Genomic DNA, 27,258 nt, shown 5'->3' on the forward strand with positions numbered 1-27,258 from the left:
AGAGGCTTTTCTCCTCAAACAAGAGGTTCATGAAAGAAGGGGATGGACTGGCAGAGCCATTAGTGAAATAGCCTAGAACAGTGGTTCTTAAACCTTTCCTGGGGGACCCCTAGCCAGTCAGGTTTTCAGGATATCCCTAATGAATATGTATGAGGCATATTTGCATGCGTGTTACTTCTAATATGAGTATATGCAAATCTTCTTCAAGCAAATTCATTAGGAATATCTTGAAAACCCAACTGGCAGAGGGGCCCCAGGTTAGGTTTAAGAACCACTGTCCTAGAAAACAGCTCCACATCCTGTGCTGTTTTAAAAAATATTTTTCCTGGAAGCAGTTGGGATGGAAGATGGAAAAGGAAACTGCTGCACTAGAGATGCCAAGCATGTAAAAGACTTTCTATGTTAAGAGAAAATTATCATTTAAATCTCCCTTGCTAAATGATCAGAGTACTCAAAATAAAATAAAGTCCCTTAGCTTACCTAATTAACTTTAAATCCACCATTCCTCAAGTGTATTAACCACTTCCCAGCAAAATGCTTACCAATATCTCTGGAAGCCCTCCCATAGCATCTCTTCTGGATAGAGAGGGGCAATGCTGGACATTAATGGAGGGAGATGGGGCACAGAAGGGCAATGCTGATTATAGAGGGAGAGAAAGGGACAGAAGCAGGACAGGGCAAAATAGGTATTCAGATGGAATATGGAAGATTGTGGACAAGAGAGAAGAAACGTTAAATGGACAAGAGACCCTGGAAAAAGCAGACCCCCCCCCCCCAAGAAAGCAGAAAAGAGACCATAGATCACTAATAGAGATATAAAGGCAAAATACTGAACTGGAAACTTCACAAAGTTAAAGATTACACATACAGCAATACTACACATTCCATTTGCAATACTAGAAAAAGAGAAACTAAAATATAAGATAGCAGAAATGCACACATCATATAGCTGATATAGTCCAAATTAATAAATATTGAATAAAATACTTTTTATATCTTTTGTGGTCTGAGCATTTTATTTTATTATTTGCTTTGGCCTCTGTGTCTCTTTTCTGCTTTCTCTGTTTTTTTCTGCTCTTTCCAGGGTCTCCTGTCCATTTGACATTTCTTTTCTCTTCTTGTCAACCATCCATCTTCTCTTTCTTCCCTTATCCATCCTGTTCAACATCTCCCATCTGTGTTCCTATTTTGCTGTGACCTTCATCTGTTCCTTTCCCTCCCCCCTGTGATCAGCATTGCCCCTCTGTGCCCTATCTCCCCTAATATTAAGGATTGTTCTCTCTCTATCACTGCCCATGTTTCTACATTCCATCAATGCCAAACATTTCTTATCTGTCTCTCTTATCCCACTCCTATCTTCCCTTCCTCTCACAACCTCCACCCCAGGACCAGAATCTCGCCATATGACCCCCCCCCCCTCTCTTCTCTTCAATCCAGTCTTTCTCCCCCATATTCCATTCAGCATCTCTTCCCCTCTTCATCCCTATGTCTCTCACCACCCTGAATCTAACACCTATCCCTATCTGTCCCCACCTCTTCAGGTCCATCCCTTCCTCCTCCCCCCCCCCATTCAGCAGTACCTATCCATTTCTCCGTTTCTTCTTCCCCTGAGTCCAGTAGAATCCCTGTTCATTCTGCCCTCTTCCCCAAGTCCTGCAGCACCTTTCCTGCCCATTCTTCCCCTCCCCCAATCCAATGCCTGATTTTCCCCTTCATAACCTTCACCCTCAATCCTATGTCTGATTCTCCTCTTCGTTCCCCCACCCTACAGTCTCTTCTGCTAATATACTTTGATCACTGCCGATAGAAACACTGCAGAGATCAAAACAGACTGTTTTGTGGCTTCAGATTCTTTCATATGATGTGCCCCGCCTGCACAGAAATAGGAAGTGGCATCAGAGGAGGTGTGGTACATCACAGGGAAGGCCCTGAAGCAGACTGGTTTGATCACTGTGATGTTGCTACCAGTAGCGATCAAAGAATGTTAGCAGAATGGACTGCAGAAGGGAAATGAAGAGAGAGAGAAGAATGCCTGCACATGGAGCGCCCTTGATACCATTAGCCTGTGACAGCAACTGGAGTAAGGTGGCGGGGAAGTGGTTGCATTGGTGATTGGGTATGGGCTTCATATATGGAGCACCTATGGGCTTTGCGTTCCTTTTTGGCATCTCACAGCCCAATGGTACTTTGAACTACAAAGTTTTATAGTGCTCCATTTGGTTCAAAGTAGGCAGTGGTTTTCTTCTTGTCAGATCCTCCCCCAAGATCCAAGAACATCCTAATCTCATCTGCATTATTCCAACATCATAGAACCCCCTTTTCCCTCCTCTTTTTCTTCCTGTCCTCATCTTTTCTTCCTTTTTCTCCATCTTCCTGATCCTCCACACTATCTCCCTCTTCCTCCTTTTCATCCACAAAAATCTTATGTCCTCATTTATTTTTTATATTTTTATATCTCATATCCAATAAAGAAAAAACATAAATAAAAACCATAACATCATAAAGTCCCCAACATTAAAAAATTCCTCCAATGCTAAACAAATTATTCAGTTAAAAATTAAGGTTGGAAACCTAACTTATTTTTATTATGTGTGACCTCCTAGAGAAATTGGTAGAGAGTGTTAGCTCATTTCCCCAGAGGATTACTAGGGGAAAAATGCCTGTCACCAAGGGTGGTGACTTGGAGTAACAATCTGCTGAGGAAGAAGGGCCCAGTGCAGCTCAGGGTAATTCAACTCTCCATTATAAGAGGCACAGTTAAAATGTTCCATGTTTTTTGATTGATGGATGGTTATACAGTAATTAGGAAGTAGAGTTGGTGGGACTTAAACTGCCTGTGCAAGGGTCCACAAAGTCTTTGGTTGCTCAAACTCCCAGGCAAGACCCCAGAAACTAAGGTGGAGTCCTGCCTGGGCATAAGAAGCAGAGGCCACTAGAAGAAACCAAAAGCAGATTTTTGATACCAATAAGTGTAAGGTAATGCATGTTGATATCAAAAATCCCACACACGAATACAAGATGTCCGGGGCAGTACTAGGAGAGACCCCCCAGGAAAGAGACCTGGGAGTACTGGTCGACAAGTCAATGAAGCCATCTGCACAATGCGCAGCGGCAGCGAAAAGGGCGAACAGAATGCTAGGAATGATTAAGAAGGGGATCACGAACAGATCAGAGAGGGTTATCATGCTGCTGTACCGGGCTATGGTACGCCCTCACCTGGAATACTGCATCCAGCACTGGTCACCATACATGAAGAAGGACATGGTACTACTCGAAAGGGTCCAGAGAAAAGCGACTAAAATGGTTAAGGGGTTGGGGGAGTTGCCGTACAGTGAGAGATTAGAGAAGCTAGGCCTGTTCTCCCTTGTAAAGAGGAGACTGAGAGGAGACATGATCGAAACTTTCAAGATAATGAAGGGAATAGACTTAGTGGATAAAAACAGGTTGTTCACCCTCTCCAAGGTAGAGAGAACAAGAAGTTAAAGGGGGATAGATTCCGTACGAGCGTAAGGAAGTTCTTCTTCACCCAGAGAGTGGTGGAGAACTGGAATGCACTCCCGGAGTCTGTTATAAGGGAAAACACGCTCCAGGGATTCAAGACAAGGTTGGACAAGTTCTTGCTGAACCAGAACGAACGTAGGTAGGCCTGGTCTCGGTTAGGGCACAGGTCTTCAACCTGGGGGCCACCGCATGAGCAGACTGCTGGGCACGATGGACCATTGGTCTGACCCAGCAGCGGCAATTCTTATGTTCTTATGTCTCTGCTGCACTGCAGAGAATAAATGTGTTGAAATTGTCAAAGTTCCAGGGGACAGGAATTAGAGACCCTAGTAGTGAAGCAGATGAGTAACCTATGAAATAGTGAAGTGGATGAGAAGAACTGCACCTCAAAGAGGCAGACAGACAAAATTTGGGCCATGAATTGAGTTTGGTGGCTGGGGAAGACCCCAGCAAGACATAACTGAGAGACAGTGAATGCAGCCCTGGGTTATTTTACCTAGAAGGATGGTTTTGAGTTTTTAAAGATTGGGAGGAGAATATATTACTGACAACACTTATGGATGTGATGCTGATCTACCGATTGCCAAAATACACAGGGTTTGGAGCAAAAGCAATCAGAAGCTGGGATATAATAAGAGAGACACCATGTACCTGAAACTCCCCAGACAATGACCCTATTAAAATCCAATCAAGGCTCTGTCCAACTAGTAATCATTTGACCAGCCAAATCAGATGATATCACCAATCCAGAACAGAAACCAGTTTGAACTGAATTCCTGAGTTGTGATTGGACCTGACTTCTAGCCCCTTTGGTCCTTAAAAAGGGGAAATTCACTTATGCTTCCTCCATTTTTGATTGCCACTGGAATCTCCTATGCACCTAAGTCTCCATGCTCTATTCCCAGCTATTCTACAACTGAAAAACTTATAGTAAGGGGCCACCATCTCCTCAAGCTATCCTCTACAAACAACAGGCTTCCTTCTCACTTCTAACCAAAAGCAACAATAAGAGAGAATACTTTTTGGAGATTTATCAGAGTGAGCTACTTTTAATCCAATTTAAGCACATTTTATCTTGTGGCACATTTCCCTTGTTTAAAGATCCCTCAAAGCAAGAGTGTTTTTCAAATTTGCTTGCCTTTGTTTCAAATCTATACTTGGTTTGACCCCCCTATACCTAGTCTCACATTTTAAATTTGATAGTTCCAACAGACCTACACGCAGAATACATATGTTTAGCTAACCTATAATAAAAACCTGCTGATACAAAAGATTCCTTGACAGAACTCTTGCTTTTCAAACAAGTCAACAGAATGGCTGGCTAGGCAACATCATCAAGCACTCCTCATCCTATCTTAACTTCAGAAAACTAGTTAAAACCAACCTGTTCAACCGATTTGTAACCAAGAACTCTTAAAGCCTCACCACTGTATTCTACTTATATGTACTTGATGTTCCTACATTTTAACTTTTTTACTTTGTCTCTCTCCCTCCCTACAAATATTCATCTGTTCAAAAATTTCATTGTTATTTTTTTTGCTGACTGTCCAGCTCTTCTTATTGTAAAGCGCCTCGAACTGCTATGGCTTTGGCGGTATATAAAAATAAAATTATTATTATTATTAAATTGTAACTAAATTTATTCCATTGCCTGCATAAACATTATAAATAAATTTGCTCTGTAAAATAATCTTCCTTAATGTTCTAAGTGTATGATCTTGCATATTACACAGAGCTAAGGTATAGACAGGTAATGCCATTCCCCACATTAACATCTATTTATAATATATATTTTCTTGTTATAGATTGACCAATTAGCATTCACTTCCAGGTTATACCATGCCTACACCATGCCCAAGTCCCCGCCCACACTCTAACCATGCCCTAGCCCAGGGGTCTCAAAGTCTCTCCTTGAGGGCCGCAATCCAGTTGGGTTTTCAGGATTTCCCCAATGAATATGCATGAGATCTATGTGCACGCACTGCTTTCAATGCATATTCATTGGGGAAATCCTGAAAACCCGACTGGATTGTGGCCCTCAAGGAGGGACTTTGAGATCCCGGCCCTAGCCACACCATACCCACTACCTTGCCCATGCCCCTCTCCTCCCATAGGAATGGTAGTATCTCTACCCAAGCTCGACTCAGTGTGCACCCCCAAATTAATGCCCCATCTGCATCACTAGAAATGGCCCTTGCCACTTTCATATAACATCAGCAGTAACGGGGGGGGGGGGTCTAATTTCCCTCCCCCCCAAAAAATACACTTTCTAATGATATCAGCGGAAACATTTTTTTTCTGACACCGGAAATGCAAGTGACTGCTACTGGAGTATACAGTCATTACTGGAAGCAGTCATATAAAACAGAGAACAGCAAAATGTCATCCCCCTGTTAATAATCATAATATTGTTGTGAACCTGAAATGGAGAACAATGCTTATATATTTTACACAGGCCTGTTATGGTCCGCTTTTCAAAATCTAAAATGTAGTGTTATTTTACAGCTCACAAAACCTTTTAGTTACAAATACATATTAAAAAGAGGCAAATTAACAGATTTTTGTAAAGAATGATAAATTTTCCCATAATTAAAATATGTGATAGGAAGGGAAAAGGGAGGGGAGCATATTTCTGGTTATTATAAAATATTTCAATAATTTAAATTATTATACCAATAACAGAAGGGAATACAATAAAATAAAAATATGTATTATTGACTGGAAGGGAGGGGGGAGGGAATGGGAAACTATTATATTCAATATGTATTATATAATTTAGAATTCTTACATATTAATCTGTATTTTATACTTTGCTTCAAAAAAAAAATTTTTTTTACTGATATTTATTATGAGTTTATCAAGAGTGTATATCTAAGTTTTAATTGAGCTTATGTAATCCACTTGCTGTAACATAAGAAAATGAATAAAGATTTATAAATGAAAAAAAAAATAAAAAGAGGCAAATCCAAACATGCCCTGGTGACTGGGGGTAGCAGTCCTGTTGTCATGGTGAGGGCTTAAAGGAAATGATGTGGCAAATAACACATGATAAGAACAAGCATTAGATGATCTTTAACAAGTAAAAAAACAGCTAACAAAATTACAGCAGAAAAAAAGTGAACCCACAAATGCAAGTGACTACTACCAGAGTATAAGTCATTACTGGAAGCAGTCTAATAAAACAGAGAACAGAAAAATGTTATCCCTGTTAAAAGACAGAGGTTTTAAGACCTAATTTATAGAGAGCAGTTAGCAGGTTTTTGATAACAATCATGAAGGAAACTTTATTGAAGAGCATTTACTAAGACCCAAAACAAACAGGGAACTTTGGGGTAGAGAATGACACAGGGACAAATTTATTCCCATCCCCGTGGGAACTCATTCTTCTGTCCCACCCTGGCGAGTTCTTTTCCTATCTCTGCCCTATTCCTGCAAGCTCTGTCCTCATCTGCACAAGCCTCAAACATTTTAAAATCATAAGTGTTTGAGGCTTGTGCGGTTAAGGCAGAGCTTACAGGAATGGGGGACAGAGAAAGTGACAAAACTCATGGCGATGGGACAGGGAAATTGAGTTCTGATGGGGACAAATTTGTCCCCATGTCATGCTGTACTTTGGGGGCATAAACCCACTGCTTCAAGCTGCTAAAAAGCACAATAAAACAATCAGCAAAAATGATTCATCTAGATGGATCACAGGCCACGATGGATGGATGGATCACAGGCCAATCAGCTGGATGGATCACAGGCCAAGATGCTTATAATTTACATAAACTTGCTAGGGTATGCTTTAAAAGAAACAAGATGATAGTGCCAGACGAGATGCACAATGGCAAGCTGATTTAGTTGACATGTCTGCCTTGGCTCATTATAACAATGATTACAAATATATCTTAACAGTTGTAGATATCCTGTCAAAATATGCATGTAGTGAGTTTAAAAATGAACAATGGCCATGAAGTTGCCAAAGCCTTTGAAACAATGTTTAAGCTAGGTCATACGCCTGAAAAAATACAAACAGACAAGGGTAAAGAATTTTTAAATAGGTCTCTGAACAATTTATTAACAAAATGATGAATTCCTCTTTGTTTTACCAATAACACAGTTAAAGTGGCTGTAATGGAAAGATTTAATAGGAGTTTAAGATCCAAAATGTGGTGTTATACAGCACACAACACCTTTAATTATGAAGACATACTGCAGGCTATTGTACTGTGGCCGGGCCAAGACCCAGGTGAGTGGGCAAACCCGGCTTGGACCGCAGACAAGATTTATTTGTGCGCCTTTTATATGGTGGGTGGAAGAAAACCCTGACACTGGATTTCTTAATCAGACTCCCCAGGTTTATTGATGCAAACACAAAAGAAAAAAAATTCTCACCACGAACCAATGTCCTGCCCGGCCTTGCTTATCAAGTTCCTTTACATTTAGGACCAGGGCACTATATTGGAGCTTCCATCCAGGGACGGGACAGTCCTTATCAACAAAAAGGAATAATCAAGAAAAATCAAACATGCTTCTTCAGTCCCTTTACTGTGGGTCGCTGGCTTCTCTTAGCCACAGTTCCTTATAGCAGAGCTGAGCACTGCAGGTGTCAGTTCTCTCTCTCTCTTCCAATATCTTTTCGATAAGAGCAAAAAACCCCGTCTTCTCTTTTACTACTTCCCCCCTTTAACACCCTGTCCCCTTTGAAGGATGTTCACAGCCCTGCCTTACCGGCTGTGTGGGGCAAGCCTCCCTTTACCTAAGGTCTTCAGACCCACCCGATTAAGCCCCTAACATCCTTTATCTTCAGTTCTTAGGGAGACTTGGAAAAATGAGGTTCAAAGAAACCTTTTCCTTAATTAGGCACTGCTGCCTTATCATCGCTTGTAGCCTCCCTCCGGCTCAGGTCTCCATGGCAGTGACTGGACTCCTTACAGGAAGGACAGAAACACTCACACACTCCAGGTCCTCCCCAAAGCCACTTTCTTCCGGGTCACCTTCACTATACATTTCCCATTCTGTGTCCAGGGAACTGGGGCTTTCCATCAAGTCATCCACCTCTGGCTTTACTTCCCCTCCCCCTCTCCGAATGCTTGCAAGCTTTCCTAAACTGTTTTCTTCATCATGATAAACTTCCAGCCCTTCACCCCAAGGCTTACTGGGAAAGTTACAGTACGTCCCTGGAGCTAGACTTTCCTTCCTTGTGGGCTGGTCTCTTGAAAACCTTCTTTGCTGGGGAGTAGAAGTGTGGAAACTGCTATCCCCGTGTGCTGCTTGGCTCCCCAATCAGGGCCAGCTGAGACTACTTGACTTCCCTGCAGTCTTCCTACTTGAGGCTTACGTGACTGCAGAGCTCGGTGGCTAACTCCACCCCCTACTGTGTTGATCTCCTGTTTCACTCTAGCTCTGGGAAAGGAGTAATAGGGAATAGGCTCTGTTTTCTGTGCCCTCCCTACCTGCATTTCTGGCTGTGACCTCACCTGCCTTTTCTCCCATCTCTCTGGCTGTACTGAACTAGTGCTTTTAGCAGGGTGTACAGGCTTTATTTTAGGGATTGCAGGTTTAAGGGCAGTCTTTTTAACCCTGACAGGAGCTTCCCTGTCACAGTACACAGCTATAATTATAGTTATCACAGAATGATACAGGCTAGGCCTGTAGATGTGATACCCACAAACACTCTGTAGATTTGGAAACCAGTCTACAGCAGTAGCATCAAACGTGACCCCCTCAAGGTCTCTTAAAGAAAGGAAGCCATATAAGACTATAAAAAGCTAAAAGAAAATTTGATAAAGGTTACGAGCAAATGTGGACTGATGAGATATTTATAATAATGGATGCAGGGACTGTCTCTTCTGTGTTCTGATGTACAGTGCTCTTTATCAGTGCTTGAGATCCTCAGCTATACCACTTGGAGTTCAAAACATTTCATTACTCCAAGCTTTATGTGTAAATCTTCATCGGATCCACAATATTACATGTGAACAGATTAACTACTTTTAAATAATTTTCAATATATGTTATTAGTTTTTAACTTTTTAATTTTTTAAATGAATATCTCATTTATATTAATTCATTGTACTTAGCTTTAGTCATGTGGTTTAAATCGGGGACCGGCATTCACCAACATGTTTCGCTGGTAAGCTTTCTCAAGGTGAAGTCCCTGTAACATAAATAAAATATATGAGCAAAACTTAACTGTGCTTACAATATTATGAGAATAAGAACAACCATATCCATATCGGAGGTAGGATATAGTTGTTCTTATTTTTATAATATTGTAAGCTATCCCAAGAAGCATCTGCATTTGATCGCAGTATGCAGAGTTGTGAAGAAGAAAGATTTTGATGACACAAGAATGCACCATAAGGAATGGTGGCTGAACTAACACATATGGAGTATTCTCCAGGAGGGATGTGTGATTGGATTAAGAACATAAGAATTGCCATATTGGGACAGATCGAAGGTCTGTCAAACCCAGTATCTGTTTCTAACAGTGGCCAATCCAGGTCATAAGTACCTAGCTATATTCCAAGTAATAAAACAGGTTTTATGCTGCTTAAGAATAAGCAGTGAATTTCACCCAAGCCATCTCAATAATAGCCTATGGACTTCCCTTTCAGAAATTTATCCAAACCTTTTTTAAACCCCGCTAAGCTAACTGATTTCACCACATTCTCTGGCAATAAATTCCAGAGTTTAATTACACGTTGTGTGAAGAAATATTTTCTCCGGTTAGTAGCTTCATCACATGCCCCTTAGTCCTAGTATTTTTGGAAAGAGTAAACCCTTTCTATTCCACTCCACTATTTTATAGACCTCTATCATTTCATCCCTGAGCCATCTCTTCTCCAAGCTGAAGAGCCCTAGCTGCTTTAGCCTTTCCTCATAGGGAAGTTGTTCTATTCCTTTTATCATTTTCATTGCCCTTCTCTGTACCTTTACTAATTCTACTATATCTTTTTTGAGATACGGCAACCAGAATTGGTTGCAACTGCAGTTGCTGGCTAAGAGCCAGGGCTGCTACTATCCAGATTTTATCTGGGTGGTAGATACTCTATATATTCTATCATGCCAAAGAAAGGCTCTGAAGATGGGAGGCCTATTCTGGATCTTCAGCATGTAAATGTGACTCTCAAGGTTCCACCATTTTGCATTGAGACAGTACGCTCAGTCATTGCAGCATTGGCCCTGGGAGAGTTTCTTGCCTCTCTGGATCTCATGGAGGTGTACTTTCACATTACTATTTTTCCGGCCCACCGCAAATTCATGCAGTTTCATGTTCTGGACCAGCAATACCAATTTATGGCTCTGCTTTTTGGGCTGGCGACAGTGCCCCAGACCTTCACCAAGGTTATGGTGGTCATGGCGGCTTACCTGTGGAAAATGGGTCTCTAGGTTCACCCTTACTTAGATGACTGGCTAATCAGAGCTCCCTTGTTCGAGGGACGGCACACGATGGAGCAGGTGCTCCAGGTGCTGGAGGACCTGGGCTGGTTTGTGAACTACAGAAAAAGCAATCTGACGCCAATGCAGTCTCTGGAATATCTGGGAGTCCTCTTCGACACAGCTGCGGGCTGCCTCTATCTACCAGAAGCCCAATGGCAGAAACTGTGTGCCCAGGTTTCTTCCCTTCTGGAGCAGCCTGCTCTGTTGGCATAGGACTATCTTCAAGTCCTGAGGTCCATGGTTGCCACATTGGATGTGGTTCCTTGGGCAAGGGCACACATGCGTCCTCTTCAGCATGGTTTACTCTCTCACTCTGTGCTCTGCACAGAGATACCTTACAGGCCTGTCTGGCTCAGGAAGCCTGCCTTCTTTTTCTTTGGGCAGAACATCACCTCCAAGCGCTGATGGCAGCACATGTAGCAGGAGTTGACAATGTTCAGGCAGATTTCCTCAGTAGACAGACTCTGGATCTGGGTGAGTGGATGCTGTCCACAGCAGCATTCCGAGTCATAGTGTGGCACTATGGTCGGCCCTGCTTCAACCTCAAGGCCATAGCAAAAAACAAGAAAGCGGGTCGCTTCTTCAGTCGAAGATCATAGCCCAGAAACGAAGAGCTCGATGCTCTGTTGCAGCATGGCCTCAGGAGATTCTCCTGTATGTCTTTCCTCTGTGGCCAATGATAGGCCAGGTCATTCAGTGGCTCCAGATTGACCTCACAGACAATGGTGTGCAGATCTGATGTGTTTGTGCAGGGGTCGCAGCCTCAAATCGAATCTGAAAATTTTTTATTTAAGGATGCGTTCGATTTATAAATTACACTATATATTCTCCTCTCCAACACAGACATAAAATTCTCTTTCCCATTGTATTAACCTTAACTGTCTTCCATTCCTATTCAGAATTGTAGTTCTCCCCCTCAATCTCTTGTAATCAATTCTATTTGTCACTGTCAAAGATTTGTCTGATGTTCGTCCTACTGTTTGTCTTCCCTTTTTAAAAAATATATTTTACCATTGTAAACTGCCCAGAAATTTCTTATAGGCGGTATAAAATTTTTTAATAAACTTGAAACTTGAAACCTGCTTATGCAGGGTCCAATCTGCATGGAGGATCCGGATCGCTTTGCTCTTACAGTATGGCTCTTGAGCATACAGCCTTAGCACACAGAGGATATTATGCTGTGGTCATTGATATTCTTCTCAAGTCTAAGAGGTCATCAACAGTTTCTGCTTACATTAAGGTGTGGAAGGCCTTCCAACATTGGTGCGCTCAGGATCAGGTGGACCCTTCTTCAGCTCCAATCTTGGTGATTCTCTCCTTTCTTCAGGCTGGCCTGGATAAGGGCCTCACTGTGGCCTCTCTTCAGGTTCAGGTAGCCGGGCTCTCTTGTTTTAGATCCCAGGATTATCGATCCTCGTTGGCATCTCATCCTGATCTCACTAGATTTCTGAAGGGGGTTCATCATGTAAAACTGTCAGTTGAGCAACCTTTCCCTTCCTGGGACTTTAACCTGGTGTTGTCTAGCCTTACCAAGGCTCCTTTTGAGCCCCTCCAAGATGCATTGAAAGCAATGCATGCACATAGATCTTATGCATATTTATTGGGGAAATCCTGAAAACCCGACTGGATTCAGCCCTCAAGGAGGGACTTTGGAGATCCACCTGTAGTGTCTCACCTATCTACTAAAAAAGAGCTTTCCAGGGTAAGTATATAATCTCTTTATAATAATAACAAACCATCTAACTGTGGGGCTTCAAGTCAGAGCAAGAACTCAATAATTTTGATTCTATGTTCTTGAATTTGTAAACTGAGAAAGTTCAGAATCCAGACAGGAATTTATCTGGTTGAAAACATTTTACATTGTCCTGCAACTTGATAATCCAGCGGTTACTCTGCTAGCTCTTATTTTCAAGACTCTTATAACACATATTAAGAAAACAGTCTCTTCTCTCAGAAACATTTTTCCTGAAGTCCTGGAGTTATAAGAGAAAACTTATTCTGAATTCTTCTTCATCAAGTTGGACTGATTGATACTAAAGAGAGGGAACAAGTGGACTTTAAGCCTCATTTTGCAGAGGATATCGAGTAAGGAATTGAGAGAGTTTTTTGTAAAATACCTAATAGGACTTTGACAAATACAAGAGAATTTTTCAGCATGTCTAGAGGAAGCAATGATTTTAAAAAGTTGTGCATCAGGGAAAAAAGATCGTCCTGCTCTTCCGAATGTGCATCACTGCAGCTTTTTTAAAAATAGCTGCTCTCACCATAAGGAAATTCCTCAACTCTTTGTTCCTTGTTTTCCAGCTTGACTTAATACTACGATTAGCTGGTTTCATTTTGAACCTCAGAATACATGAGAAAGCAGCATCTAGAGATCACTTCTCCTACTACTAACCACTAAGGAAACCTCCAATGGATGCTGAGAGTAGGATTGAAGGGATGATAGGTGTCTTTGTTCTCCTGAGTGAAATTTTGTGGTGAGGAGAATTGGGTTTTCTGTGTCTTCAGGTGGGGGGAAGTTGAGGTTATCAAAGAAGTTGATGCTGTCAGGTGTGATCAGGGAGGTGGGGGATCAATGCTGTTTTCCACCAGCCTTTTTATTGGCACTTGAATGTGGGTGCAAAAGCCAATGTGAAACACACATCTATTATATCTATTTTTGGGGACCGCCTATACAATGCCATACCAATGCCCCCACCATGTACCCTAGATAACTATCCAGATAATATTCAGTGTGAGTTAATAGGCCAGGAAAAGCTGCTGACCAGTAACTAACGTCTTGGCAGCCAACTTCACATTTTCAGTGACTTATAACTGGTTATCGGCAGTTAGTGCTGTAAAAAAGCCATGGCATGACTGCTTAAGACCCATAAAAAGCAAGCATATTTTTTGTCCACTAAACCATGGTCAATTCAATATGAATATTGCCTTAACTGGCCATTCACTAGCCTGCATTGAAAATCCCAGATACTCAAAGCTGGTCTCTGGAAATGGCCTGGCATTGAATATCCGGCTTAAACACTGGTGGTGGGCAGTCAAAGAGCTACCTCCCACTGGCTGAATATTAGGTGGTATGAGTCCAAGGGATTGACATGCATGCTATGTATGTTTGTTATGTGTATGCTATATATATATGTAGATACCTGTACTTGAAAAAAAGGGGTCCTATTCATCAATGATTTTGAGTTTTGTGTCTAAATTGGTTGAAATGTCCTCAAAAATATTAGTCATAACCTGGATCATATCAGGCATGTTGCCAGGGAAGGAGACGATGCAATGCTTTGGATCAGTCTTTATTATCTACTTCTTAGTCTTTAGTTTGTTATATTGTTTGCATGATGCTTCCTATTTGGATTTCTTAGGTTTTATTGTGTGGTTTCCCTATACAACAGGGATATATTGTCTGTCCAGCTCATTTCCAGATATGCTTATAAAAAAATCAGCTTATAAAAATGCCCATAAAAAAATCAGCAAGAACTTGATGAGACTACAACAGAATTCTTCAGTGTATCATGAGACAGTTCCAATAAACAATGTTGTTATTAAGGGCCAGATTCTGTAACCGGTGCCTTTGTCGGCAGCCGCTGATCGTGTGTCAATCACTCGACAGAACTAGTTACAGAATCGCACCTAAATTCAGCCAAGATAGGCGGCTAAAATGTAGGCCCAGAAAACCCTAGCCTTCATATCAGCCGCCTATCTATGCTGCCGCTGGATCCTAAAGTCAGGCTGCAGCAGCCATAAGCTGATCGCAGCAAGGGAAATTATCTCCGATCAGTTGAGCCAACAGTGCTCTCCGAAGCTGCAGCAACAGTGAGTCCTGTCGGCTCAGCTGATCGGTAGGGGGTGGGGGAAATACCCCACCACTATCAGCTGAGTGGCTGTGGCAGGGGACACCCTGACTTCAGTAGGAGGGATGCCCAGTTCCTCCTGCCAGAACCCCTGAAGCACCCCCCCAACTGCGATAGGCAGGAGGGATGCCCACTTCCTCCTGCCTGTAGGCCCCCTTTACCAATGACCCACCCTAACCACCGATACCCCAAAATCCCACCCCAACATCACTCAAACCTCCACCAAACCCATGATCCTTCAACCACCGATACTCTCGAACCCGCCCTAAAACTTCTCTGACCCCCCCTGTACCTCCCCATACCTTTTGTAGTAAGGCTGGCCAGAGGGATGCCTACACCCTCTGGTCGGCAGGTCTGCCTATTCACAATGCATTCTAGGATGCACTAGGGAGGGACCTAAGGCCCTTATTGGCCCAGGTGCCTATGACCTCTCCCATAGGAAGAGCCTTAGGCATCCAGGCCAATTAGGGCCTTAGACCTCCCCCCCTCCCAGTGCATCCTGGGATACACTCAGAGGGGCCAATGGGAATCCTTCCCCTGACGCGATCAGCTTATGGCTGCTCAGCCTGAGTTTAGGATCCCATGGCAGCATAGGTAGGCAACAGAAATGTAGGCTAGGGTTTTCCAGACCTACATTTCAGCCGCCTATCTTGCTGTGAATCACAACTAGGTAGCCGCTTTAGCCTGCCTAACGCCACTTCTGATATTGGCCATATCTATTTTGGTGTTCTGCAGCCTAAAGCGGCTACCTAGCTGCGATGCAAGCCACCTTTAATTTAGGTGTCCGTAGGCACTTCAGCACTGCCATTTTTTTGCCATTTCTGATGGCATTTTTCAAATAGGCATCAGCAGAGTGCCTACCAAGGCCTAGGTTTAGACACTGGTTATAGAATTTCCCTGTAAGGGACCATTTTACTAAGCTGCCTTAGACACTAATTTATGTTTAATGCATCTTAAAATTGGCTTACTACAGGATGCAATTGGGCATCCTGTGGTATGTGCCAAACATGCATGCACTAACCACACTCTAAATAATATATATGTTTTAAGAGGACATTTCTGGCGGCAGAGAGTGGGCATTCCTGCACTAATCAGGGTAGCTACATTACTGTGCACTAACTGGGTGGTGGTACATGCACAGGTGCTAATTTTTTAATAGCTCTGTACTAATGGCAATATTAGTACATGGTCATTATTTAAAAACATATATAAAAAGGCCATTTTTATGCCTGCAATAAAAATGGCCTCAGCATGTGGGAAAATCTGTGTAAGGACACTCTAGGGCTACTTTTTGCTGCAGCTTAATAAAAGGAACCCTAAAGCAAACACATTGGGACTGATATTTGGACCACTAGAGGCATGTCTGGCTAATTTCTGAGTCTAGCACTGACCACAGATATTCAATGCTAGGCCATTTCCTCTGACCAGCATTGAATATTTGGGGGGATGGGGGTTGGCCACTAAAACTGGATAAGTCAATATTCAGCACTGACTAAGTTTATAGTAGCCAAAGATAAGACTGCTATTTACCTGGCCCAATTTGGCCACTAAGCTGCTGAAAATTGCCGGTTATCATGCGATATACGCAGTTAACTTTTAATCGCTGACTGTATATATGTTTATATGGTTATCTCATGCTGAATGTTTGCATTTAACCATTCAGCACCATTTTTATTAAATAGTGCTGAATATTGGTTGGTTTGTACAATGCATAATGTGAAGCATATACTCAATGCAGTAATATATAATAATTTGTTTTACAGGATCTAAGTCATTTTGGAAAATAATAAAGATCCTGGCAACTGCATTTGGTGTTGGTATACCTGTAATTGTCGCTCTGGTAATTGCATTTCGAAAAAAAGATAACATACTATTGTGTTTTAAGAAGTAAGTATCAGTTGTTCAACCATTTCATTTTGTAGAGAAACTGAAAGTTATTTTAGCATCTATATATAACAAAATGTGCATTTCCTCTTCACTCATAAGAACCAAGTTTTAAAAAATGATTGGGGGGCTCAACTCAAAACTCATAACAAATTACCCCTCACCCAGCAAAGAAGAAAAAAAAAAGGAAAAACAAAATACATTTAGTAGCGAGTGGCAGTGATGACCAGCCTGTATCTAAATGTCAAGAGCAGAGTGAGAGAATGCGGACAAATCAAAAACTAGGCAGCCATTCTCTTCTTCTCCTTTCAGTGTGTCAGCATCATACTCTCTCCCTCCCTCTCTCCATTCAAGCCATTATACCACTTTTCATCAACCAGTCCCTTTTTTCTCTCAGCCTATCTATACCACTCTCTATTCCCCCAATTTGTTTCATTTCCCCCAATTTCATTTCCCTCCTCAATCCTCCTCTGTACTTTTTAATTTTACTCCTCTTGCATAGACATAATTTGATGCTTTATATTTGGAGGCAGGGAATTTTATTGTTCTTGACTTGCTCTACTCCATAAATCATTTTAACCTGTTCTGCTTCTCATTTTCTCCTTTTCCAGCCAGCTATGGCTAGATACATTAAAGAGGATCGGTAAGACTGTGTGGGTCTGCTCTGGTCCAATTTTAGACCGATTCAAAAAGAGCTATTGATGCGCTAAAAAGTTTGCATGTTAATGATTGATGCGGAGGTTCGTCATAATCCCTGTCTCTTCTGTCCGATTGATGGCTGTGAGAGCGACTCTCACACATGTGCAGAGCCAGCAGGGGAAGCCACGAAAGCAGCCTCCTCCCACTCAGAAAAAAAGCTCCCCCCCGACCGATGATAGTCCTCCTCAACAACCCCCGAAAAATGCAGCACTGGGAATCCCCACTCGCCAAGCTAGCGAAAATCGTCAGGAGGGATGCCCACTCTCTCCTGCCACTGAAGGTCCACCCCCATGCCTGGTGCCCCCTAAACATCTCCTACCTCTCCCCTTCCACCCCAAAAAAGGCCAGAGTGATGCTTCCTCCCTCCAGAGGCACCCCCAACTCTGCTGATGACAGTCCTCCCAGACAACCCCCAACAAACTCGGCACCAGGAATGCCCCCCGTGCTATTGAAAATCGGCAGGAGGGATGCCCATTCCCTCCTGCCATGCCGCTCCCCCCTCCATGTGAGAAACAAATAGCAGGAGGAATGCTCACTGCCTCCTACCATGCTAACTCCATTCCCCCCTCCCGCAGCAGTGAAATGGCAGGAGATATGTCCATTCTTTCCTGCCACTGAAGGAGCCCCAATGCATCAGGATCCCTTCCAAACATTCCCTACCCTTCCCCCCAAACAAATTCCCCTTCCCTCCCCCCCCCTAAAAAAAAAAGGCAGGAGGGATGCCCACTCTATCCTGCCACCAAATATCCCCTGAAAATGGGCGATCAAGGGGAAAAACACACGGTAAGCCATTTTGTGCCTTGGGTCGGCAAATGCGATTGTCTCTAAAGCTGTTAAAAAACAGATTTTGCGACAATCGCTGGCTTTAATGCACCTGGGCTATAGGGTCCCCAACAAAATCCAAAGCATTTTTTCCTAGCTAGTTGCCATTCCATGCAGGTTTGGCAATCAGGCAGGTGATGCACCAGGGAGGGGCCTAAGGCTCTGATTGGCCCAGATGCCTAAGGCCTCTCCCCACCATTTTGTAAGAGGCAGGCTTTCTGAATAAGGTAGGGTCATCAGCATAGGGGGGCTGTTGGGGGGGGCAATGGTGTGAGAGAGTGGGATATCTCCCGCTATGGGGTGGGGCACAGGGGGAGTTGTCGGGGGGGTTAGGTAACAGCAGGAGAGAGTGGGCATCTCTCCCGCTGTGTGTGGGGGGGGTGGGGGAAGTTAGCAGTGTTGGGTGATTATGAGACGTGGCAGGAGAGAGTGGGCATCTCTCATGCCGATCTTCGATTTGGGGTTTGTTTTTTAAAATTTTAATTTGCATGGGTTGGTCTGAGCTGCCAAACCTTACTTTCCTGTCAGTGCCTGAGTGCTAGGGAGTTCCACATGTGAGAATACTAAAGCACAGTTACTTACCTGTAACAGGTGTTATCCAGGGATAACAGGCAAATATTCTCACAGCCCTCCCATCTCTCCTAGTTGGCTTCTTAGCTTGTTTACTGAACTGACTGTCCCACAAGCTGACACCAAGCAGGAAAGCACTTGCGCATGGGTGGTATGGCCAGTTATTGCACTGTCTGTACTGGGCTTCATGGATGACATCACCCACGTGAGAATATCTGCCTTCTGTCCCTGGATAACACCTGTTACAGGTAAGTAACTGTGCTTTATGGGGGCGGGGTCTGAGGCAGAACTTTTGCCCCCCTCCCAACAAAAAAACATTATGCTGCCTTTGTAACATATGTTCAGCAGCATGTGAGTCACTAGAATTCAGTAACCTTGGATCCAAATGATTCAAAAAGAAGAGGAAGGATTGTGCATTTCAAGTGCCCACATCTTCCAAATGCAAATTAAGATCACCTATAATATATGTAGATGAGGACAATAATAATAATAATAATAATAATAATTTTATTCTTATATACTGCCAAAGCCATGGAAGTTCGAGGCGGTTTACAGCAAGAAGTGCTGGACAATCAGCGAAGAGGTTACAATCAAAGTCAACAATACAATCTTACATAATGAAATAATTGGAAAGCTATATAGTTCTTAGGGTTACTGGTTGAATAAGCAGAGCTGTATAGATTCTTAGTTTACAAATCGATTGAACAAACTTGTTTTTACCAGTTTTATACTAATACTTGAATTATAAAAGAACACAAATCATGAGAGATCACTTCATGGTCCTGGGGCAACAATAGCCATTTTTAATGTACATATTGAGTAATATATTGGCAGCCCATAATTTCAATGAAAATATAAAGAAAGATATTATATGTGACACAAATGATATTCAAATGAGAAAAAAACATTATGCTGCCTTTGTAACATATGTTCAGCAGCATGTGAGTCACTAGAATTCAGTAACCTTGGATCCAAATGATTCAAAAAGAAGAGGAAGGATTGTGCATTTCAAGTGCCCACATCTTCCAAATGCAAATTAAGATCACCTATAATATATGTAGATGAGGACAATAATAATAATAATAATAATTTTATTCTTATATACTGCCAAAGCCATGGAAGTTCGAGGCGGTTTACAGCAAGAAGCGCTGGACAATCAGCGAAGAGGTTACAATCAAAGTCAACAATACAATCTTACATAATGAAAGAATTGGAAAGCTATATAGTTCTTAGGGTTACTGGTTGAATAAGCAGAGCTGTATAGATTCTTAGTTTACAAATCGATTGAACAAACTTTGTTTTTACCAGTTTTATACTAATACTTGAATTATAAAAGAACACAAATCACGAGAGATCACTTCATGGTCCTGGGGCAACAATAGCCATTTTTAATGTACATATTGAGTAATATATTGGCAGCCCATAATTTCAATGAAGATATAAAGAAAGATATTATATGTGACACAAATGATATTCAAATGAGAAAAAATAGCTGAAATGACAATTGTTTTGACAAAGCTAGAAATATTTATAATGCCTATAATACAATATAGGGGTCCTTTTATCGAGCTGTGCTTGCGGGGTTAGTGCGTCGGACATTTCATCACGCGCTTATCCCCATGGCCGGCTAAAAAACTAACACCTGCTCAATGCAGGCGTTAGCGGCTAGTGTGGCAGGTGGTTTAATGTGCGGTATTACACGCATTAAACCCCTACGGCAGCTTGATAAAAGGACCCCATAGTGAGATTATAAAATGCATTTATAGAAAAATATTATCTTTGCTTTTAGTATGAAAAGCAGAAGAACATCTACAGCATCTGAATTTGTAAGTATTCATCATGTGATTCACTCAAATACTTTCTATTTTGATTTGATAATTTTCCTACTCTTCTGAACTTCAGCTCAATTGTAATCTACAGTCATGTGAAAAAATTAGGACACCCCATGAAATATTCAGTTCTTTCTTAGGAAATGATCACATATTGATGTCAAATCTTTTTTTTTATTTATCTCTGGAAAAGAAAGTGATGTAATTGCAGATAAACAACAAAAATTTTCCTTGATTAAACTCATGAAACAAAAGATATCCACAAAAATGTGTGTTCTATCTGAGGAATAAATTAGGACATCCTGCCTACACTCTAATAGCTAGTGTTACCCCCTTTAGCTGAAATAACTGCAGTGAGACGCTTCTTGTAGCCATCTACAAGTCTCTGACTGGTCTGAGGAAAGTTTGACCCACTCCTCAATACAAAATTATTTTAGCTGTGAGATGTTTGAGGGGTTTCTTACATATACAGCCTGTTTCAAATCATAGCATGGGATTAAGATCAGGGCTAATCAAATCAATTGGATTAAGATCAGGGCTTTGACTAGGCCACTCCAGGACTCTCCATTTCTTAGTTTTCAGCTAGTCCTTGGTGGATTTACTGGTATGTTTTGGGTCATTGTTGTGTTGCAGGGTCCAGTTCTGCTTCAGCTTTAATTTTCTTACAGATGGTCTCACATGTTCATCAAACACCCTCTGATACACGGTAGAATTCATAGTGGATTCTATGATGGTGAGCTGGCCAGGTCTTGCTGCAGCAAAGCATCCCCAAAACATGACACTTCCACCTCCATGCTTCACAATTTGGTATGAGGTTTTATTCCAGGAATGCTGTATTTGGTGTACGCCAAACAAGTCCTCTTTTCTGGTGTCCAAATAATTCAATTTTAGATTTATCTGTCCATAGAACACTATGTTCCCCACCTAGACTTGTAGATAGGCAGGCTACAAATAATAAATAAATAAATAAAATTTCCAGAAGTCCTGGTGTTTATATCTACTTTCTCTCTGGCAAACTTCAGTTTGGCCTTGATGTTTCTCTTAGAGAGCAAAGCTTTCCTCCTTGCACACATCCCATGCAAGTTAAATTTGTGCAGTGTCTTTTTGATTGTAGAGGCATGCACTTTCACATCAACAGTAGCAAGAGCCTGTTGTGGGTCCCGTGATGACATTTTAGGGGTTTTAGAGACTTCTTTTAGCATCTTGCAGTCTGCTCTGGGAGTCAACTTGCTTGGACAGCCAGACCTGGGCATGTTGGCAGTTGTTTGTAAAATCCTCCACTTGTACACTATTTTACGGACCATGGAATGGCTAATGTCAAATTTTTTTGAGATCTTTTCAAATCCCTTACCAGACTTATAAGCTGTTACAATCTTCTTTCTAAAGGCTTTGGACAGCTCTTTTGATCTCACCCTGGTGTTCGCTCTTACCCCAGCAGTCATGAGCATACCAAAGTAAATGTTTGAAGTTTAAGTAGGGCAAACGTCCTTCAAAATGCTAAGTAACAATGTTCTAATCATGTGTACCTGATGTAATATACCTGTGTGTGTTTTGAGCCATTTTAAGTAAGAGGATATATACGGGTATCCTAATTTATTCCTCAATTAGAATATACATTTTTATGGATATCTTTAGTTTCATGAGTAAATCAAGGAAAATTTGTGTTGTTTACCTGCAGTTGCATCATTTTCTTTTCCAGAGATAAATTTAAAAAAGATTTGACATAGCTATGTGAATATTTCTTTAAAAAGAACTGAAACAAGCAGGGAGCAGAGAGAGAGAGAGAAAGAAAGAGAGCCAGCAGTAGGGAGATAAGAGCAGGGAGCAGAGAAAGAGAGGAAAAGCAGAGAGACCCAGGGGCAGAGGCGAGGGTAAGCTCCGCCCACCCCCACCGAGTCATCATCCGAGCTCCTCCTTAAAAGGGGAGGAGCCAACGGTACGCAGCCGTTCGGCGTGTGGCAAAGGCGAGCGACAAAGGCGCTCGCCTTAGCAAGAGTGCCTTTGCGAAGGAGCCTTAGAAGGAACCAGGAAACTAGGACTCCCAGTCGAGCAACACCAGCAAACTCACGCCAAATAGGAAGGCAGCTACAAGCTCTAGTCTTTAGCTAGCTAGGCAACAGGGCACGCTCCCTCACACACCACACACCTAGAGGGGAAACAAGCACTCACTAACACTAACACAGTAACACAGATTCACAACATACGGGAAGACACATACCAGGAAGCCAGAAAACGTCCAGTTGACAGAGACAGAAGGTTCACAACTGATTCACTCAGACAACGCAGAAGGGGAGCAAGAGATGGACGACCAAGGAAGCCAGAAGATGAGCTTCCCAGTCTTCTGCACCGGCTGCAACATGTATGACTATCTCCCTTCGGGGACTCGGGCATACATTTGCAGTCGTTGCATGGAGCTGGATAGCCTGAAAAGGAAGGTCCAGCTGCTAGAGGAGACAGTGCTGGGACTAAAAGAACTCCTCACCTTTGAAGAAGAAATTCGCAAACAGGAGAAGCTTCTAGTGGAGTACAGTCCAAACTAAGAGGTTAAGAAGCTAGAGAGATACATTGAGGAAGCTCACCAACAGCATGTGGAGAACTGTACCCAAACAACCCAGTAAGAAGGCCTGGATGAGAGAAGACACCCCTGCAAATTCTGGAGGAACGGAAGCAGAGATAAGGGGCGATCGCACACCAGGAGTAAGAGGGAAACTGAATGGGGATGTCCCCCCACCCAAAGAACAGAAAACAACTTCAGGAGTACCACAGGAGGGAGAAGATTGGTCCTATACCATGGATGTCGACCTACGACCCCCAAGGAACCCCCGAATAAAGAAGATGGGTATCATCGTGGGAGACTCCATCGTGCGTCATGTGGACAGCCACACTGCAGGAGGGAGAGAGGATAGAATTGTCACTTGCCTGCCTGGAGCAAGAGTGAAGGATGTGGCCAACAGGATCTCCAGGATCATAGACAGCGCAGGGGGAGAGGACACTGCTGTGCTTATCCACGTGGGAACCAGTACGATAGGGAAGAAAATTGAAGATCAGGGAGGTGAAGATGGCCTTCTCCGAGATCCTCCCGGTACCAAGAGCGGATGCAAAGAGACAAGGGGAACTGCCAAGCAATCAATGCCTGGATAAGACGATAGTGCGAAGAGGAAGGCTTTGATTTCATGCGCAACTGGACGGGGAAAAAACAAGTACTACAGAAAAGACGGACTGCACCTCAACAAGGAAGGAGTAAGAGTATAGGCAGGCAACATGAAGAGGGCCATAGAGAAGGCTTTAAACTAAAGGACAGGGGAAAGCCGACAGTCGACCACCAGTCGATGGCCCAGGCGACAGGATGCCCCGTAGAAGGAATTACGGACAATTACTCAGACACAGGAGGGGTCGACCACAAAGCAAATGAGGAAGACAACACAGCAGCAGAAAAGGATACCATGGAAGAAACAGTAGATACTGATAAGCTTAAAAAGTCCAAGAAGGTAACACAAAGGGAACTCAAATGTATGTATACGAATGCTAGAAGTTTTGGAAACAAAATGGGAGAGTTAGAAGCAATAGCAAAAAACGACGAACTGGAAATCATTAGCATAACAGAAACATGGTGGAATGACGAAAACAAATGAGACACAGTACTACAGGGATACAAACTGTACAGAAAAGATAGAGTGGGGCAGAAAGGTGGAGGCATTGCCCTATATGTTCAGGAAGGATTAGAATCCATGAGAGAGACTATGGCGGAAGAGAAAGAGAATCTGGAATCCCTCTGGATCAGGATTCCCAGACACAACGATGCTGACATAAAGATTGGCCTTTACTACCGACCGCCGGGACAGAGGGAGGAGACAGACTCGGAAATGATGGAGGAAATTAAACAAGAATGTAAGACAGGTAATGTCATAATCTTGGGGGATTTCAATTTCCCGGAGATAGACTGGAACCTGGGAACCTCCAACTGTGGCAAGGAGGCAAAGTTCCTGGAAGTGCTAGGGGACTGCTTCCTGGAACAGATGGTAGGAGAGCCGACGAGAGGAAACGTCACCTTGGACTTGGTCCTAAATGGCATTACGGGTCCCGCAAACTTCAAACATGATCAACTTCAAACTTGATGTTGGGAAAGGGAAAGGTACCAAAACCTCAACCACGACTTTAAACTTTAAAAAGGGAAGATACGACAGCATGAGAGCCATGGTGAAAAAACGGATCAAGAAAAAGATGGGCAAAGTCATAACGGTGGAACAGACATGGTCCCTACTGAAAAATACTATCACGAAAGCACAAAGCCTCTACATTCCGAGGATGTCCAAAGTAAAGAAAACCAAAGGCAAAAGAGAGCTGGCGTGGCTTACCAAAGAGGTGAAGGAAGCCATAAATGAAAAGAAGGACTCCTTTAAGACGTGGAAACGCACGAAAACATCCGAAGCTTGGAACAAACAAAGATGATCAGAAAAAATGTTACAAGCTGGTGAGGGTTGCCAAAAAGGTCTACGAGGAGAAAATAGAGCAAGAGGCCAAAATTTTCAAGCCCTTTTTTAGATACGTAAAAGGGAAGGCGCACGGGAGGCGTTGGGACCGCTGGACGACATGGGAGGAAAAGGGTGCATCAAGGATGACAAACAAATTGCAGACAGACTGAATTCCTTCTTTGCGTCTGTCTTTACAAAGGAAGACACCGCAGCAATACCTGACACAATGAAAGTGTTCAAGGGAGTCGTACAGGACAGCCTCACCACAGTAGAAGTGGATTTGGACCAGATTTACCACTAGATCGATAAACTTAAAAGTGATAAATCTCCTGGACCGGATGGAATTCATCCGAGAGTACTAAAAGAACTGAAATTTGAAATCGGAGAACTATTGCAAAAACTTGCCAACCTGTCAATCAAAACAGGACAGATACCAGACGACTGGAAGATAGCGAACGTCATGCTGATATTTAAAAAAGGATCGAGAGGAGTGCCAGGCAACTACAGACCTGTAAGTCTCACGTCTGTCCCTGGAAAGATGGTTGAGGTGCTGATCAAAGATAGCATAGTCCGGCACCTAGACACACACGACCTGATGAGAGCCAGTCAACATGGCTTCAGGAAAGGGAAATCATGTTTGACGAACCTACTTCAATTTTTTGAGACAATGAACAGACAAATTGATAGTGGAGAACCGGTGGATATTGTACACTTGGACTTCCACATGTAAGACTTCTCAGGAAATTACAAGGCCATGGAATAGAGGGAGATATACTAAGATGGATAGGCAAATGGCTAGAGAACAGAAAACAGAGAGTGGGCATAAATGGGAAGTTCTCAGAATGGGAAAAAGTGACTAGCGGGGTACCCCAGGGCTCAGTACTTGCACTCGTCTTATTTAATATTTTCATAAATGACCTGGAAGAAGGAACATTCAGTGAAATCATCAAGTTTGCAGACGACACAAAGCTATGCCGGGCAATCAGATCGCAGAAGGACAGCGAGGAACTCCAAAGCGACTTGAATCAATTGGAGAAGTGGGCAGATAAATGGCAGATGAATTTTAATGTGTAAAAATGCAAAGTGAACATCTAATAATTAAACAACTACAGACAATTCAGAATACAGCTCTGAGACTTGTCTATTCATTGAAAAAACATGATCACATTACTGAGGCATTCATCAATTCTCATTGGCTTCCAATCCAGGAAAGAATACAATTTAAATTCTACTTTATACTATTTAAAACTATAAATGGAGACAGCCCAACCTACCTAAATGACCGCCTCATCCAAACTACCTCTACCAGGCATAGAAAAACACACACCCCATTCACTTACCCCCCAATCAAAGAAGTAAAACGGAAAAAACTATACAACGGACTACTGGCCACTCAGGCAGTGAAGATAGACAACCAAGTCTCCAACCTATTGACAACAACCCCAGACTACAAGATGTTCAGAAAGGAAATAAAAACTATACTCTTCAAGAAATCCCTTAATAAAGCTTAATACCATGATAAAGCTTAACCCCCCTCTTACCATCCCCTCCCTAACCCCAGATCCTACTTTTCCCTCTCTTGGAAACCTTCTCTGATCTAACGTTGAAACCCTTCTTCCATAACTCTTTTTGTAATCCGCTTTGAACCGAAAAGTAATGGCAGAATAGAAATCTGTAATGTAATGTAATGTAATTTAGGCAGAAAAAATAAAGATCACAAGTATAGTATGTCAGGTGTAACTCTGGGAAAGACCAAACAGGAAAAGGACCTGGGTGTACTGATAGATAGGACCCTGAAACCGTTGGTGCAATGTGCGGCAGCAGCAAAGAAAGCAAATAGAATGCTAGGCATGATAAAGAAGGGAATTACGAGTAGATCAGAGAAAGTTATAATACCGCTCTACAGAGTCATGGTCAGACTGTACCTGGAATACTGCGTCCAGCATTGGTCTCCATACCTAAAGAAGGATATAAAACTGCTAGAGAGGGTGCACAGACGAACAACGAAGCTAGTGAAAGGTATGGAGAACCTGGACTACGAGGAATGACTTAGGAGACTGGGGTTGTTCTCCCTTGAGAAGAAGAGACTGCGAGGGGATCTGATCAAGACTTTCAAAATACTGAAAGGATTTGACAAAATGGAGCAGGGAAAGCAGTTGTTTACAATGTCCAGTATGACACGGACAAGAGGACATAGACTGA

At 42.6% G+C, this 27,258-nt stretch overlaps 1 protein-coding gene across 1 annotated transcript in view; it reads left to right on the top strand.

The window, feature by feature from the left end:
* Positions 1-27,258, top strand: part of LOC117363105 (disintegrin and metalloproteinase domain-containing protein 9-like) — a 301,668-nt gene that overhangs the window by 233,366 nt on the left and 41,044 nt on the right. The window contains exons 9-10 of the mRNA XM_033950405.1: positions 16,544-16,667; positions 20,545-20,581. Of these exons, the coding sequence (XP_033806296.1) occupies positions 16,544-16,667; positions 20,545-20,581 (161 nt within the window). The remainder of the gene's footprint in view (positions 1-16,543; positions 16,668-20,544; positions 20,582-27,258) is intronic.

Source organism: Geotrypetes seraphini, chromosome 6 (assembly GCF_902459505.1).
Source record: "Geotrypetes seraphini chromosome 6, aGeoSer1.1, whole genome shotgun sequence".
NCBI classification, from domain to species: Eukaryota; Metazoa; Chordata; class Amphibia; order Gymnophiona; family Dermophiidae; genus Geotrypetes; species Geotrypetes seraphini.